The sequence below is a fragment of the Mauremys mutica genome, unplaced genomic scaffold, assembly GCF_020497125.1.
Source record: "Mauremys mutica isolate MM-2020 ecotype Southern unplaced genomic scaffold, ASM2049712v1 000132F_np12_subseq_1:89810_obj, whole genome shotgun sequence".
Lineage (NCBI taxonomy): Eukaryota > Metazoa > Chordata > Testudines > Geoemydidae > Mauremys > Mauremys mutica.
Window position 1 is genome coordinate 51,192 of NW_025422860.1, and position 17,855 is coordinate 69,046.

At 42.1% G+C, this 17,855-nt stretch overlaps 1 protein-coding gene across 2 annotated transcripts; it reads left to right on the plus strand.

Moving 5' to 3' along the window:
• Nucleotides 1-551: 551 nt before the first annotated feature.
• LOC123356977 (sulfotransferase 1C1-like) lies at nucleotides 552-12,957 on the plus strand. 2 transcript variants are annotated; one of them, XM_045000231.1, is made up of 9 exons: nucleotides 557-684; nucleotides 4,268-4,462; nucleotides 5,212-5,389; nucleotides 7,339-7,476; nucleotides 9,519-9,616; nucleotides 9,955-10,081; nucleotides 10,707-10,801; nucleotides 11,030-11,210; nucleotides 12,218-12,957. In XM_045000231.1, the coding sequence occupies exons 3-9, from the start codon at nucleotides 5,218-5,220 to the stop codon at nucleotides 12,328-12,330; spliced, it is 924 nt and encodes a 307-aa protein (XP_044856166.1). In that variant the 5' UTR covers nucleotides 557-684; nucleotides 4,268-4,462; nucleotides 5,212-5,217; the 3' UTR covers nucleotides 12,331-12,957. The 2 variants fall into 2 exon arrangements, with proteins under 2 accessions (XP_044856167.1, XP_044856166.1); XM_045000232.1 differs by lacking the exon at nucleotides 4,268-4,462 and having other exon boundaries at nucleotides 552-684.
• Nucleotides 12,958-17,855: the final 4,898 nt, after the last annotated feature.

A 17,855-nucleotide genomic window follows, 5' to 3' on the forward strand; every position in this document is an offset into this window, starting at 1 on the left:
GGATTTATTGGCTAGAAGGTGCTGTCAGTGTTGTGTGATAGAAAGAGGAAGAGGAAGGTTTTGCAGCATTTCCTAAAGACAGGCAGACTCTGGATTCACCTGATCTCCTCTAGAAATTTGTTTTACAGACAGATCCCTTGACTGAGAATCCTTTGTCCCCAGCTCTCATGTACTTTGTCTGGAGCTTTGTGATCTCTGCCTCAGAGGAGCACAGGTGTCACAGTGGTTCACAGAGCCAAATTCAGTCTTTAATGTAGCTGTGGCTTGAACCATCCATTGCTTTGAAAATAAGGACCAAAGCCTTAAACTGGTATCATAAGCTGAATGGGAGCCTATGACGGGGTGGACTAGGACCCAGAGTCCCCCTGTTGGAGGCCTCAGGATCATGGCACACCCATCCCAGGAAAAGAGCAGTAGAGAAGTCTTCCAAGCAGCCTAGAGTGGCTTCAGGAAAGCAGCCAATCAGAGAGGCTGCAGGGAGCAGCCAATCAGGGCCCAGAGGAGCCATATAAAAGGAGCGGCAGTGCTAGAGTCAAGCAGTTGCTGCTTGGAGCTTGAGGAGTGAAGCTAGTGCTTGTAGCAGACTGATAGCAGCACCGCGGACAGCTCAGTGCTAGCAGGGACTGGGGGAGCAAGAAAGCGCTCCAGGCTGGCTGCTGGGTCTGAACACAGAAGAGCCCTGGGGTAAGGGTGAAACATTGGTGAAGGCTGGGGGGTAGGGAAATGGCTGGGTAACTGAAAGCTCTTTGGGTAAAGGAACAGAGTGGAACATGGGCTGGGACCCAGAGTAGTGGGTGGGCCTGGGTCCCCCTCATAAGCCACTGGGGAAGTGGCCTACAACTGGACAGTCAGAAACCTCCAGAAGGGGGATCTGAACTGTTAAGAGGCCCCACTGGAGACCGGGGACCAGAACAGAGTGGGCGAAGTGTTGGAGTTGTGTTCCATACAGACTGCACGTGACTTGGATGGAGGGCTGTGTCACTAGAAACTGCCAGAGAAACTGCCAGAATGGGTCACCACAGACTGAAAGAGGTGCAGACACACACTTGAACAAGGGGGTGCTTGCAATAGATGGGTGGCATCCCATTATAGAACCAGTGGAGGGACTTGATCAAAGGCCTGATGTGCTCATGGCAGCCTGAGCAATAGAAAAGATAGGCAGACACATTCTGCACCAGCTGAATCATGTGCATTGTCTTCATATTCAGCTTCAGATACAGTAAATTACAATAATCCAGCCTGGAGGTGACTAATGCCAGGATCACTATGGCCAGGCCCTCATCCAGGGAAAGAGATGATGTTTCCAAGCCAGCTAGAAGCGATAGGCATTTTTAGAAACTGGTGCTACCTGGTCACCCAGACTTATTAAAGAGTCAAACAGGACCCCAAGACTTCACACCACTCTAATGAATGGGGACTGTATGCCTTCAATGGAAAGTAGAGACAATGTCCTGTTTTTTTCTTCAAAGCATTTCCTCTTTCCAGACAGCATCACTTTAGTCTTTTGTAGATTCAGCTTGAGCCAGCTTCTCTTAACCCAAGAATTAATTTCCTGTAGGCATTGTGACATTTTAGATAGATGCAGCAATGGTTGCATCAATTGAAATGAGATATAAAGGGGAGTGTCATGGGATTAGCTGCCAGCAGTGTGCCCATCCTATCTCACTGTCTCTCCTAGTGGTCTCAATGTAGATTTTGAAGAGAAAGGGGGATAGTGTGAATCCCTGTGAGACCCTGCAGGCTAGGGCCTTTGGAGGGAAGAACCAGTTACTCATCACCACTCTATATTCTGATAGAGAGGAACAATTAGAACCACTGTAGTGCTGGACCATCTAGTGGAGATACCTCATGTAGGCAGGTTAGTAGTACCTTGTGGTCCACCATGTCAAAGGCTGCAGAAAGGTCCAATACTACAATTGTGGAGATCTTACTCTGTCCATGGCCACAAGAAGATTGTCCTTTAGTACCACAAGAGCCATCTCTGTGCTGAGCCTTGGACTGAATACTGATCGTGTGATACTCCTGTCCCCATTCCATGTTTCTCCCACATTTTCCTTTCCTCGCTCATTCTCCCTCCTAAGCCATTTATATTTGCTTGTCCCCTTCTCTCTGCCTCCACCAGTCTCACTCCTTGACCTGTCTCATTCCCACATCTGCACACTGTCTCCTATATGCCACATGTGATCAATAGACCAGTTATCTTAGCTAAGGATAGGTTGGGGGAACCCTTACTTCCACCTGCAAAGGATCAAGGAAATGGCATGCATTTTGGCAGAGGGCACCCTGTATCTTCCATCATACTGAAAACAATGGGAGATGATAGCCATTTTACTAATGGCAAAAAACATGAGATAGACCCATCTTTCTCTTGAAATCATGAGTAACTTAAATGCCTAATATCATATGACTTGTGAAAACTGACAACTCAACAATTTATTTGAACTGTGGGATGAAACACAAACAAATGAACCCCTAGCACTTTGTCAGGCCACAGTAAAAATTCTCCATTCGCTTTTCTTTTTTTTTTTTTTAAGAGCAGAAGGGACTGTTAAGAGCATGTAGTCTGACCTCTTGCATAACACAGAACCAGTAATTTCTGCATCCCACCCATAACTTCTGTTTAAGGTATCAATCTTAGTTGTTTTTCATTTCTTAAGGGTACAAATGTCCAGGGTATTTCAGAAGAGTCAGCCACTGGTCTTTCTTCCTTCATGTACCTGTCCCTTTCCTCCAGCCTAGTGGGTAACCATCTTAGATCCCTTTTTTATAAGGGCATCAGTGTCAACTTGGGCAGAGTTTTTGTTTCATCATTTTAAGACTGTTTGCCTCTGTACTCTGGATTACAACTTCAATTATCTAAACAATATTGGTGTCCTTGATCAAGATTTATCAGGCAGGAGGGATGAAAAGCCAGTGGATGCTGCTGTATGTGTAGGAAGGAGGAGCTCAGAGATTTTAAGACCAGAAGGGACCATCATGATCACCTAGTCTGACCTCCTGCATGTTGCAGGCCACAGAACCTCACCCGACCCAACTCCTGTAGTAGGCTCATAACCTCTGGCTGAGTTACTGAAGTCCTCAGATTTTGATTTAAAGACTTCAGGTTACAGAGAATCCACCATTTATTCTACTTCAAACCAGCAAGTGACCCATGCTGCAGAGCGAAGTGGAAAAATTCCAGGGTCTCTTCCAATCTGACCTGGGGGGAAATTCCTTCCCAATGCCAAAAATGGCAATCAGGAGGGTATTGACATCTTTCTGGCACTTATTTACCCATTTACCTGGCCCATCTGCAAGTCAAGGAAGTGGCAGAATTGGCCACTGTCCAGCAGTATCATGCATTCTCTAATATGGTGGAGAAAAGCCACCTAAGTTAGATGAGGCATTTCTTCTCCATATGGTGAAAACCCGCATGAAGCAGGTTTCAGGAGCAATGGTAGGAGGAAACTCTGCTATCATTACTCCAAAAGATCAGTGGTGGCTCTGAAAGTTTCCTCTATTACATAACTCCTTGGTGAAAAAATCAGCAGCTCAGCTGTGTGGGGCAATAATGGACTTAAAATAATTGGAAGTAATCTTTTAAGTCCCCAATTCAGCCTGTTGAATGAACATTTGACAAAATCTAATGGAAATGTTCTCATGATGTTACTGAAAACAATTCATTGTTCAAACTTTTAAATATACCTTTGGATTAAAATATTGCATATCATGCTAATGACTAGCAATCAGAAAGTGAAATTGACTAGAAACAGACTTCAAACAAAAATTAGTGACCACGGAATCGGTTCTCCTTGTCCAAACTGAATAAAATGAAAAAAGAGAACAAGTAGTTTACAGTAAGTGGTGAAAACTAAACAAGGTTGTTTTTTGGTTTTTTAATTCACTCAATATTAGCTCAGATGCTAATGGTAACACAGATAGAGACTTATTTTCCCTTTAAGCTACTATATGTACAGATTAGGTTAAATATTGGGAGAAATTTTCTTATTCTGAGACTGTTTAAACTATGGTACAAACAAATCACCCTCTCTGGAGCTATTTTTCTTTTAATAATCTCAGGTGTTAATAGTGTCATAGGTAAGTAAACATTTTTTTACAATATGATTTAAAAAAATCCCTCCAGATATTAAAAAGGAGCATACATTGCAAGGCAGAGAAACTCTCTAGCCATTACCTGTTGCTATGCCGCCTCCTTCTCTTATTCCTGCATATGCAGGAGACTTTTTTAAGCTCTGCCCAATTTCCTACACTATTTCTTTGTTGACAGCACCTATATTAAAGAAAGTGTGGCTAGGATTAGAAATAGAACAGCCTCCAGAGAGCATACACTCTTCATCCTGGAACTGCAACATCAGGGACAGGAAGCATCCAAGTGTGTGTAACTCTCCAGCTTCAAGTTTCTCTCTCAGTTTTGTGGTTCCAAGCCCTGCACCTTCCAGAAAACCCCTCTTCGGTCTGTTTTGTGAGTATTGGATTGTAGCAGGCATGCTATTTCTAATCATGCTCGTCTGTGGGAGGACTGTGACAAGCAGGAACAATGAGCCAGTTTTAACTTCAGTTATTTCAGAATTTTCCAGATATGTTACCATTGCTCAAAAAAGCACTGAAAAAGGTGACTGAGGTGATACAGAGAGCTGTAAAATGCAACAGTATTCCAGAAGATAAAAGTCCAGAACTGGAAGAATTACAAAGAGTCAATGTGGTTTAGTTTTCAGTAGCACGAGTAGGAGCACTGACATATTATTAAGCTTTTTCCATTTTCTTTTTAGTAAAGAAGGACCTGGTTCTGTGAGGTGTCTTCAGTTGACTTCAGTGGAAACTGTGGGTGCTCGAACCCTCTGAGGATCATGCTCCAAGTTGTTATGTAGTTTGTAATTTGCCTGTGCATGTCACTAATTTACATTAAGTAATGTATGCAAAGGCTAAAATGTTCAAATATGGGTGCCTAAGTAAATGGCATGATTTTCAAAGATGCTGTCATTGAAGTCAGTAGGAGCTGCAAGGTGCCTAGCACCTGTGAAAATTAGGGTACAGTTTGCAGTGCCTAAATGTGAATTTAGATACATCTAATTTTAAGCAACTGAGTCAGAGAATTGTGGACACTTTTACCATATTAAGTGCACTGAGTCCCTGGCTGAGATTAGATTAGTAAATGCATATACTTCTTTAGAGCAGACCTGTTTATTGGCAACCTGTTTCTTCTCCATGCAGTACACAATGCCCCTGGATAAGATGAAAGATCTGAGCCTAGTGTGCTCCGTGACACGCTCTGAAACAGATGAAGTGGGTGGAGTTCTCCTTCCAAAAAAAGTGTGTGACAGGTGGGATCAAATTTGGAACTTCAGAGCCAGACCTGATGATCTGCTCATCGCAACCTATGCAAAAGCAGGTGTGTGGGAACAGAGGAGAGTGGAAATGGGTTGAGACAAAACTATCTGCCTGCACTGAAACTCATGCTTTGCAATACTTTTATCAAGACTTGTGATTTGAGATGTATGTAATCACTAGCGTAGGCTTTTCATCAGAGCACCAGTGTCTTCTAGCTTCCTTGTCAGAAAAACAAAACCAACCACTTACAAAATGCAAATAGTTAATCTAATATCATATGATTAAATCTTTAGTTCAGTTTGTGTAAATATATAGTCAGTGACACAATTTGTATTTTGATTTTAACTAGGGTTTTGTTAAGTTTACAATGAAGCAAAGGGAATTGATTGAACTATTATGAATTTAGGGCTTGTGAGTTTTTTGGGGGGGCGGAGGGGTTGTATTGTTAGTGACTCAGGTATGAACAATTCCTGAATTCTGCAAGTGTTAGTTAGGGCTGGCCTATGCTGAAAACTTACATTGGCATAGCTATATCTCTCAGGGGTGTTTAAAAACCATACCCTTCAGAGATTTAGCTCTGCCATCCTAACCCCTGGTGTTGACAGCACTAGGTAGACAAAGAATTCTTTCTTTGTCCTAGCTACTGCCTCTTGGGGAGGTGGATTAACTACAGTGATGAAAGAACCCTTTGTCACTGTAGTGTCTACACTGAAGTGCTACAGCGGCACATATGTAGGGCTACACTAATGTCTTAAGTGTAAACATAGCCTTAATTATTAGTATTTGCCAAGAGATTTGGATGACTCTTCAGCCTACAGGTTGTTCAGTCTATCTTCACTAGATAGTATTTATTTTTTGTGTCCTGGGATTGGCCACTTACATCATATGGTAGATTATTTACACCTTTCAAATAAGGGAATAATGAACAACAAACTTCAGGTACTAATTTTGGATGGACAAAAATATGTAAAGCTTTGGGATTAAAGAACATTCTTGAATGCCTGGTGGTCATCCAAATACTCAAATAATTAGAGGCGGTAAAAATGTTTAACAGAAAATATGGCTGCTGAGAAATTTTCTATGGGAAAATTTCTATTATGAATTTATTTTCCTTAAGGAAAATAGAAACAAAATATTGTGTGAGATCATCCTAAATAAAAGCATTTCAGTTTGTTGCATGGAATTGTTTAATTTTGAATCAATGCAACACTAAACTGCATCTGTCTGAGCCGCTGTAGTGCATTAGGGGACTTGCAGTTCAATTTCCCATGCCCCCATTCTCTCCTATAGGCTGTACTCCTTGGCCAGATTATGAAACATTACAGGGGATGTAGTTTCCCCTGGATGAACCATCACAGAGCATCATGGGATTTGTAGTCAAGTCACGGAGCTCAGCCCATGGGGGAGAATCAGTGTCTGAAGCACTCAAACTACAACTCTAAGGAGGCACCCCACAACTCAGCCAGATTCAGTTTAAGGTCAAACCAACTCAAAACAAAATGTTTCAATTCAGAAATGCTGAACATTTTTGTTTTCAAATTAAAAATTTTCAGAATTTTTCATTTATTGAAACCTTTGATTTTTTTTCCACTTTGTCCTGGTTCAGGATGAAAAAAATTGTCAATATCGGAATTTCCCATGAGATGGAAATTGTGACGTTAACTCAGCTCTACAAATAAACAATCCCACAATTCATAGCCAATTGAACTCAATGCTTTTATTCATTAATTTCTACCACACACAAGAACACAGTCCTGAGTGCAAGCCTAGAGGCTTTTCCTCAGGAGGTACTAAAAGCTTCAACTTCCCTTCCTACCATTGCATTTTCTCCCTGATTCACTTTCTAACCCACATGCCTATCGTCATCTTGTAGCAATGACCTTGTGACTTCCCCAGTCTTCCTTGATTGTGGTCACCATCCAGCCAATGTTTTTAACAAGCTTCCATTCTCTTTTAGAAAAGTGTTTCTGTACTGCATTGGGGAAATATGTAAAATTCTAATATTTTCAGGTACAACATGGATACAGGAGATTGTAGATATGATCCAACATGATGGAGACATTGAGAAATGCAAACGTGCCACCACTTATCTGCGACACCCTTTCATTGAGTGGGTTCTGCCTGGACCTTTCAGCTCTAATACAAATGGTAAATGTAACAGTGGTTCTCAAACTATTTTGTACTTGTGACCCCGTTCACATAGCAAGCCTCTGAGTGCAAGCTCCCACCCCTTATAAATTAAACACTTATCACTATGGGGGATAGCTCAGTGGTTTGAGCATTGGCCTGCTAAACCCAGGGTTTGTGAGTTCAATCCTTGAGAGGGCCATGTGGGGATTTAGTTGGGGATTGGTCCTGCTTTGAGCAGGAGGTTGGACTAGATGATCTCCTGAGGTCCCTTGCAACCCTAATAATCTATGACTATAAATGCTTGATGCAAAGCAGGGTTTGGGGTGGAGGCTGACAGCTTGTAACCTCCTATGTAATAACCTCACAACCCCCTGAGGGGTCTCAGCCCCCAGTTTGAGAACCTCTGTAACAAACCAGACTCAATTTTGTACAAAATCATGGAATCAAAATTTCATTTTCTAAATAATGGAAAAAGTTATCCACTAAGTGTCCATTGTAGATGAGTTTTCCAAGAAAATCTCTGTTCCATTTGTCATGTTATCTGGAGAGATCTCTACACAGGTCATTAGGCTTTTTCAGGTCTATGAGCAGGAGCTCTTCAATGAGGTCTGCCAGTGAGTGAGCCCTCAAGCCAACCCTCTCTAGCATATAGTCAAAGAAATTCTCTGAGTGGATTAGCAGCTGTACTTCTCCTCACCTCCCCAACACCTGACTGTCAGGGCATAGAAGGACAAAAGGGGCACCTGTTTCTGGGGAGAGAAGAGGAAGGACCAAGCGAGAGGAAGTGGCAGCGGGGGGAGACAATGACATTAGTATAGAAACTAATCTAAAACTAGAAGCCCCCAGGAGGAGGAGGAGTATAATGACAGGACAAATGGAAGAATTTTTGTTAAAGATGCTACTCTGGAGGTATAGGATTGAAAATACTATCATTAAGTTGGGACTGGAAGAAAATAGTAAAGGTAAATACTGTTTTCTTCCACCATATTATTTGTTCCAACATTTATTTGTACTCATTTTACTCTTAAAGGGGACAGAGTGGTGAGACAGGAGAACATGCTTGCTTAGATGAGAGAAGTAGGAAAAAAAATTTCCTTGTTCCATCTTGTCTCTCATTCACACATCCTGAATCCTCATTTAAATTTAAAAAAAAAAACCTCACTGCCTCCCATTCCATGACAGATGTCCCAGTTTTTTCACTTTAACAATCTGGTCACCCTATCTATGGCTCTCTTGACCTAGAAAAATCTTCTACAAGTAAAATGAAAATTCACTAAGTGCTGTAATGGGAAACGGTCCAGCCAAGTAGATGAGTCAATATTCAGTATTGCCCTAGAGCAGGGTTGATCAACCTGCGGCTCCAGAGACACATGCGGCTCTTCAGAAGTTAATATACAGCTCCTTGTATAACCACTGGGGCTGGAGCTACAGGTGCCAACTTTTGAATGTGCTGGGGTGGGTGGGAGGGTGCTCACTGATCAACCCCTGGCTCTGCCACAGGCCCTGCCCCCCCCCACTCCACTCCTTCCAACCCCTCTCCTGAGCCTGTTGTGCCCTCACTCCTCCCTCCGAGCCTCCTGCATGCTGCAAAACAGCTGATTGGGAGGTGCGGGGAGGGAGGAGGAGGTGCAGATCAGCAGGGCTGCTAGTAGGTGGGAGGTGCTGGGAGCTGGGGATGGTGCTGATAAGGGGGCTGCTGATGTATTACTGTGGCTCTTTGGCAATGTACATTGGTAAGTTCTGGCTCCTTCTCAGGCTCAGGTTGGCCACCCCTGCCCTAGAGGGATTCAGACAGTATCCCAAAAAAGCAAATCTATATATGAATCAGCATTCACCATTCTTTAAGAATGCAGGCAAAATCTCAAGGACACTGATGGCTGATACATGTTGTACAATGTTTTCCATGGAGGGTTGCAATGAGGTAGAGTTGCATATGTATAAACTGATACAAACTGGCATTTCCCTGGAAAGTCTGAGTCAAAATCCCACACATGATGGTGACAAAGACAGTGGAGTTTGGATACCAGGACACTGGAGAATTACTACAAAATATTTTGCAGGCCTGGAACTAGCTGAAGCGATGCCCTCCCCACGAACACTGAAAACTCATCTCCCTGTACAACTGGTGCCTCCATCCTTTTGGGAGCAAGAGTGTAAGGTAATGAGGGGAAGGTGGGACTCAAGTCTACTTTATTTGGAAATGAACTGAAACTAAATAGGAGTGAGACTGGTTTCCAGACTCCTTCTGAAATCTAGAGGCCCATCTTCCCTGTAATATATAGCTTCTGTATGAAAGTGAAGGAATTTCATTCAGTCACAAATTGGTTTCAGGAAATGGCAGCTCCCAAGCAGAAAACTTTTATGGCTTTGGTGATCATCTTTTGAGAGAGAACACAGCAGGACACTCAGCACCCTCTGTACATGTCTATATCTATAATGTTAAATATACATATTTCAATTCTTTCTTTCTCTCACTTGCTTCCACACCCAATCCAGATAATCTATGTGGCAAGAAATGCGAAAGACAACCTGGTGTCCTACTACCATTTTCACAGAATGAATAAAAATATGCCTGAGCCAGGAACCTGGGAGGAGTTTTTGGAGAAATTCATGGCTGGACAAGGTGAATGGAACCAATTGTGCAACATCCTATTCCTTTTTTTATTATTCATGCTATTTATATTAAGCCCTCATCCATTGTTCTGAACCAACACTGATAATGTACTATAGGGAAATCTACTCCAAACATTTCAGCAGGAACTCCAGTCCATCCTGGTGTCTTTTACCAGTACTCAAACATTACCATATGGCAAGCTGGTGTGCTGTAGAGTGACACCCTAACGTGCTGTGTAGAGAAGTGCTCAGTCTCTCTGTGCCTCAGTGTTTGTCTTACCCCCCCACACACACACACACGTACACTGGGTTTCAGAGCCCAAGCAGGCACGTCTACATGGCTATTTTTAGAACTGTAATGTGAGCCTCACACCCTGAGTCTGTAGATCCAGACTCTGAGATTAGATGCTGCTGCTGCTGGTTTTTGGTGGTGGTTTGGTTTGGTTTTTGGTTTTTTTGCAATGTAAAGGACCACCCCACCCCAGTTCCCCATCTATAAAATGCCCCTATTTCTCTGGGACATTGAGGATCAATACATTAAAGATTAAATTCTCAGATATTTCACTTATGGGGGCTATATCTCGATAGTTCAGACATTGCTACTTGCTGATTACTGGTTACTCTCCTGCTTTCAGTGCTTTGGGGTTGCTGGTATGATCATGTAAAAGGATGGTGGGATGCAAAAGAAAACCACTGTATTCTCTACCTCTTCTATGAAGATCTAAAGGAGGTGAGTGGGTGAGTCAGGGTTCATAGTGCTCTGTTATTGCCATTCAGGGTTCCAGCAGGTATGAGCTCCCCACAGCAATATTCTGTTAACACCAGTTGGGTCTCCAGCTGATTCACATCCCAGTGATAGATATGATTCCCACATTTAAAACTTCCTCATAAATTTTCCCTGTCTGATTTGTTTCCTCTTCCTGGGTCGGTTTCTTATCCAATTTCACTCCTTCCGCAGGATCCAAAGCGTGAAATCCAAAAGGTGTTACAGTTCCTGGAGAAGGACTTAGAGAATGAGGTTCTCGATAAAATCATCCACCACACAACATTTGAGATAATGAAGGACAACCCCATGGCAAACTATACTTTTCAGCCTCCTGCAGTAATGGACCACTCAGTCTCACCATTCATGAGAAAAGGTGCTTGTAGCAGTGTGGCCATTTACAGAGTGCCCTCTTGTGGCAAGGGAATGCTTTGCCGGTACCCTGCCCTTTTAATCCCCCTCTTGCAGGACCCTTAAGAATTGCATACGTGGATAAGAACTCCACACACGCACGCGCGTGCTCTCGGCTGGTTTAATAACAAACAGTTCTTAACAATCCTCAGGGTTCCAAAATAAAGTCCATCACCACACAATAGTCCATACTTCACTCTGGTGTCTTATCTCAGTCAGAGCAATGCCATCCTAATCTGTTCTCACAGTCTATCTTCCCAGCTCTTCCTAGCTGGAGCTTAGCTCCCTGGCCTACAGGCCTGCAAACTTCTAGGCCCAAATGCTGTCTAGGTTTCTCCACAGAAGCTTCCACCTCCCTTAGTCTCAAGGTCTTCCCTGCAGAAGCCCTTCATGCTCCCTACAGTGTCTCTCATTTTCCTAATCTTCCTCATTGATTGCAGCCTCCTTTTGCACTTTTTAGGACAGTCATTCTGATCTCTCCCAGCTATGGCTCATTCTATAGTACAATCTGAGCCAACCCCAGCCCTTAAGGGGTGAGTCAACCTGTTACAGTGCTGCTGTTTTATATTTTTAGTATTCCCTCATCTTCCTTCCTGTTGTGTTTTGAATTAGCGCTTCATTTGAACTGTTAATATCTTTTGAGTTAGTGATAATGGCTTTCAGGACTTGGGATGAAGTGGAAGAATTCTTCCTAATGGTGACTGAATATCTCTTTAAAAGCAGCAAAGAATCCTGTGGCACCTTATAGACTAACAGACGTTTTGCAGCATGAGCTTTCGTGGGTGAATACCCACTTCTTCAGATGCAAGATCTTGCATCTGAAGAAGTGGGTATTCACCCACGAAAGCTCATGCTGCAAAACGTCTGTTAGTCTATAAGGTGCCACAGGATTCTTTGCTGCTTTTACAGATCCAGACTAACACGGCTACCCCTCTGATACTTGAATATCTCTTTGGCTTTCCTGTATTGTAGGGACTGTTGGAGATTGGAAGAACCATTTCACAATGGCACAGAATGAGAAATTTGATGAAGATTATAGGAAGAAGATGTCTAGAACCTCTCTGATCTTCCGCATGGAGCTCTGAGAAGGGGCTATAGGGATTATTCTCTATAATCTACTAGCACTTTCCCTATAAAAGCCTCACAAAATACCTGTGCATCTAAAATTACAATGCCCAGTTTCCCACACCACTGACTTCACAGGGCTGAGCATCCCCTTTCTCTGTGTAAACCTAATTTTGAGACAAACATTTTAGTTAAACTAGAGTCAAGCAGTAATGTACTGTAGAGATTTTGCAGGAATCCCTCAAAATCCCACCCCCAAATTGAAGAGGTGGCTGGGGTGATTTCCCTGATTAAATTTATCCCCTCATCCCTAACTTTTATTCTTGGTGTTCATAAAATTCTTCTGAAGAGCAGGGCTGTAGGGTCTTGTTCATTTGCTTTTTTTTGCATTTGTAAAACTTTAGATGGTAATATCCAATATTTTTAAAACCATTCCCAGCAGCAAGTAAAAACCCTGAGATAGAAGGCACTATTGAAGTGCAACATGCTGTTATTGTTTGTATGTTTTCAATGTGCTGGGAAAACTGTAATCCATCCTCACACTCCACTAGTGCGGTAAGTAAGTACTATTAGCTATACTTTGCAGATGGTGAAATGGTGTCATGCAAGAAATTGAAGTTACTTATTTCCCCCTCTCCCCCCATACATACTGCATGCTATACAAGATCTAGCCCTAAATGACTTGCATGGGTGGCAGTTTGGTCTAACAAATTAGTTTATGGGACTATGAATCAGAAAACTATACTCGTTCCACCTCTAGGACTGACCTGCTCTCCAGGCCTCAAACAAACCAGTTTGCCACTAAAGCTAGGCACCTAAATCCATACTTTGAAGACTTCAAAGTATGGATTTAGGTGCCTTGCTGAAGTCAGTCAGATACCGGGATGCCTCAGCACCTTTGAAAATCAGACTGCTTAGCTAGGTGCCAACTATAGAGTTAGACCTGGATCTTCAAAGGTATTTAGGCTCATAACTTCCACTAATTTTTTAACAGAAGCTAAGGGCCTGAATACCTTTTGAGATGGGGGCCTGACGTGCTGAACTTTAGGCATCCATGTTTGAAAATTTTGTCATTAAACATAACCTTTCTGAGCCTCAATTTCCTATTTACAAAATGGGGATATTGAAATAAATGTACCCCTCAAAGTGGTTGTGAAGCATGATTTGTGTTGTAAAAGCACTTTGAGAGCCTTGAATGAAAGGTATTATGTAATTGCAAAGTAATATGGGGGGGGAGGGTTGAAGCAACACAATTTATAGCTGACTTAATTCTAAGTAAAAACCTAAATAAGTTGTTGCTGTTGTCAATCCTATTTTGTCATTTAAGCGCTAACATTATGCTTGACAATTCACCTCATAAATAGCCCTTGCCATACAGAGCTTAAATTTCAAACCATAGAGCGGGAAGATAAGACATACTGGGATACTTGGAGGAAGATATTAGCTAAGGCCTGGTCTATACTAGGAAACTAGGTCGGTATGACTACATCACTCAGGTGTGTGAATAATCCACATCCCTGAACAATACATTTAAACTTACCTAACCCCACGTGTTGACAGGAGAATTATCCCATTGACCTACCTAACACCTCTTGGACATGATCTACACTACGAACTTATGTCGGTGTAACTATGTCGCCCAGGGGTGAAGGCTTCTCCTGTCGACATAACTACCACTTCTTGGGGAGGTGGAGTACCTATGCTGATGGGAGACGCCTGTCTCCCATCAGCATAGGTAATGTCTTTGCTAAAGCACTACAGCTAAGCAGCTGCACCACTGCAAAGACCCTTTGTCTTGGCTAACAGTTAACAGAAAAAGTACAAGAAATGCTTGTTGGTGTAGTTTCTCTTTTGGGCCAATAGAGGTTGACAAAGATCTAGCAAGCAGAATCACTGCTGAACTACAGTCTGTCTATTGTTTTCTTCTTCTATGCTGTGTTGGGTGTTACCAGAGGCTATCAATTATTTACATTTAAAGAATGTATCCCCACCTCATGATCTGTTAGGTGTCTCCAGGAACCCAGAGAGACTGAAAAATGTAATACCTAACAGAATACCTAACAGAGGTATTCTTAGTACAGATCAAAACCAGCATGTGATATTATCTGTCAAATTCTGCCCTCTGAGTACAAATGGGGTTTCATTGCACAGAATTTGTCTCTTTATATTATTCATGACACAGAGTTGGCTTTGATGAAAGAATATTCTATTACTCATTTCCTGTCTTTGATAAGTACAGTATTTACTTTAAAATTACACTTACTTTATGTTTTAGGAATCTTGTATATTTCTGTAGGGGTCACCATGATCTTTTCTCCCTATTTACTAGAAGGCATTTTCCACTATGCAATGGAAAATTATTTCAACTATTACATTGAAGCAAAATTTGACTGAACTAAAATAAGTGCTTACATTAAAGGACTCAACTCAGAAGAAATTAAGGGGGTTTGAATCTATACATAGTGAATGCACTGAAATAAAAAGTTATGAAAATCAACTTTTGTGCTTTGCATGAATAACAATTCTATCTTCTTTCAGTGCTTGCTATTTAAATTTTTAAAATATCAGTGACAATAGGCAGAGTTGGAAAAATGCAAATTATTGCTCCCTGAAGACAGCAGAATGTTTTGACTAACATAACATTTTTTCATTAATAGCCATTCTCCTTTAATTAATTCACTGATATTCAGTTTTAATCCTGTGAATTGTAAATAGAATATCACTAAAATGTTTCTCCCAAACAATTTCTCATCAAAAATTAACTATTTATAGTGAAATGTCAAACATATCAAGCACTATCATCATGTTGAAAGTGCAGACAGAGCTGGAATAAAAACACACAGATTTTAAAAGTATGTGGTGGGTCTTCCCTGGGAGTGAAAGGATGTCCCTTAACTGAAGCACAGGATTGAGAGCCACAATGTCCACTCTCTGTCACTGGTTCTGATACTGAAAATCTGTACAACTTCCAACAAATCACTTATTCTTTCTGTGCCTCATTTGAGATATTCAAAAATAGGATCCTAAATTCATATTTTGGTACCCACCTGGTTTTCCAAAGTGCTGAGCATGTAATTCTTGCTATCCTCATTCTCTCTGTAAAGCCTGATCTACACTAGGAAATTTGGTTGGTATAACTTCATCACTCAGGTATGTGAAAAATCTACACCCTAAGAAACTCAGTTAAACCAACCAAACCCCCAATGTAATCAGTGCTAGGTCGATGTGGACCTAGCTACCGCCTCTCGGGTAGATGGACTATCTATGACAACAGAAAAAGCTCTCCCCTTTACTGAAGTGCTATAGCTACTGCAGTTTTAAGGGTAAACAAGCTCTATGGTGGAGCTAGGGGCAGATATGATAATTAGGACACCCTAATGTGTCCTAATGCTGGCAAGTTAAAGAAGTATGGGTTGGATGAATGGACTATAAGGTAGATAGAAAGGTGACTAGATCGTCGGGCTCAACCGGTAGTGACCAATGGCTCCATGTCTAGCTGGCAGCCAGTATCAAGCGGAGTGCCTCAAGGGTCAGTCCTGGGGCCAGTTTTGTTCAATATCTTCATTAATGATCTGGAGGATGGTGTGGACTCCACTCTCAGCAAGTTTGCAGATGACACTAAACTGGGAGGAGTGGTAGATATGCTGGAGGGTAGGGATAGGATACAGAGGGACCTAGACAAATTAAAGGATTGGGCCAAAAGAAACCTGATGAGGCTCAACAAGGACAAGTGCAGAGTCCTGCACTTAGGACGGAAGAATCTCATGCACTGCTACAGACTAGGGACCGAATGACTAGGCGGCAGTTCTGCAGAAAAGGACCTAGGGGTTATAGTGGACGAGAAGCTGGGTATGAGTCGACAGTGTGCCCTTGTTGCCAAGAAGGCTAACAACATTTTGGGCTGTATAAGTAGGGGCATAGCCAGCAGATCGAGGGACATGATCATTCCACTCTATTCGACATTGGTGAGGCTTCATTTGGAGTACTGTGTCCAGTTTTAGGCCCCACACTACAAGAAGGATGTGGAAAAATTGGAAAGCGTCCAGCGGAGGGCAACAAAAATGATTAGGGGGCTGGAGCACATGACTTATGAGGAGAGGCTGAGGGAACTAGGATTGTTTAGTCTGCAGAAGAGAAGAATGAGGGGGGATTTGATAGCTGCTTTCAACTACCTGAAAGGGAGTTCCAAAGAGGATGGATCTAGACTGTTCTCAGTGATACCAGATGACAGAACAACGAGTAATGGTCTCAAGTTGCAGTGGGGAAGGTTTAGGTTGGATGTTAGGAACAACTTTTTCACTAGGAGGGTGGTGAAGCACTGGAATGGGTTACCTAGAGAGATGGTGGAATCTCCTTCCTTAGAGGTTTTTAAGGTCAGGCTTGACAAAGCCCTGGCTGGGATGATTTAGTTGGGAATTGGTCCTGCTTTGAGCAGGGGATTGGACTAGATGACCTCCTGAGGTCCCTTCCAACCCTGATATTCTATGATTCTATACTTATGTTGCCCCAAACCTCCATGGTTCTGTGTTTTATTCCAGCTGCCCTTGTCCCCACTGAGCCAGTCTGGTAGCTGGGGATCACTGAAGTGTAAAGGAGACTGGGCCATACACCTTTTTCCTCTGCCATGTTCCTTATGCGGTGAATATATAGCTCAGGATTTATTTAAGTGGCTCTATATCACCATTATGTTTCCCTAAAATAAGGAAATTCTGAAGCAATTGTTCAAACCTCTTTTATGGCTGCTTTCACTGCCAGAGGAGCACAAAACGGCTTTAACATATCAGAAAATCTGGCATTAAATATTTGGTTATTACATAAAGGCATAGGCAAAATTTGACTTCTGTCTGTCAGGGGGCAGGTCCAGTCAGGCCAATGAGGCTGAGTGGAGGGCAAATTCCACACCTGTCCAAGGCTTGCAGTTTGGGGGGGCAATGCCCTTCCTGGCCCCCTAAACTATGCCCATGCTAAAGGGCAGAGTCTACCATCTTTGTACCATCTTTGACATAATTAGGAGATCCACTTTGGGTTGAGGGTAGTGTATTATGGTGCACTGGTTAAGGTTATGTTACAGAGTGCAGTTTTAAACCTTTATTTTGTAAAAACAAACAAACAAAAAATCACTTAGTAAAATGGCAATAACAAAACAGAATATTTTGATTTTTTTGTAATGATGATGAAAGATGAATTAATACAGAAAGAATAAGTGTTCAACTATCACCCCTTGTGGTAACTTTTTCACTGGATTGTCTCACTTTTCCTGTTACTCCATTTGCAAGAAATCTAAAACACTGTGAGATCTGACCCTGGGCAACATTATTGTTCATCATGTGCTGATTCCTAGAATATCAGTTCTACATTTACAATGTTTTCCTCTAAACCATTTAATAAATGTTTAGTCCTAGCGAAAACACCAAAGCAAACCCCCTCAGTTATCATTTGGCTATAAATCTCAGGAGAAAGTTCCTTGTCCTTGGAAAAAGGAGTCCCGGAGTTCAAGTCTCACCTCTTGCTACAGGCTATTTAAATTCTCAGGCAATTCAGCACT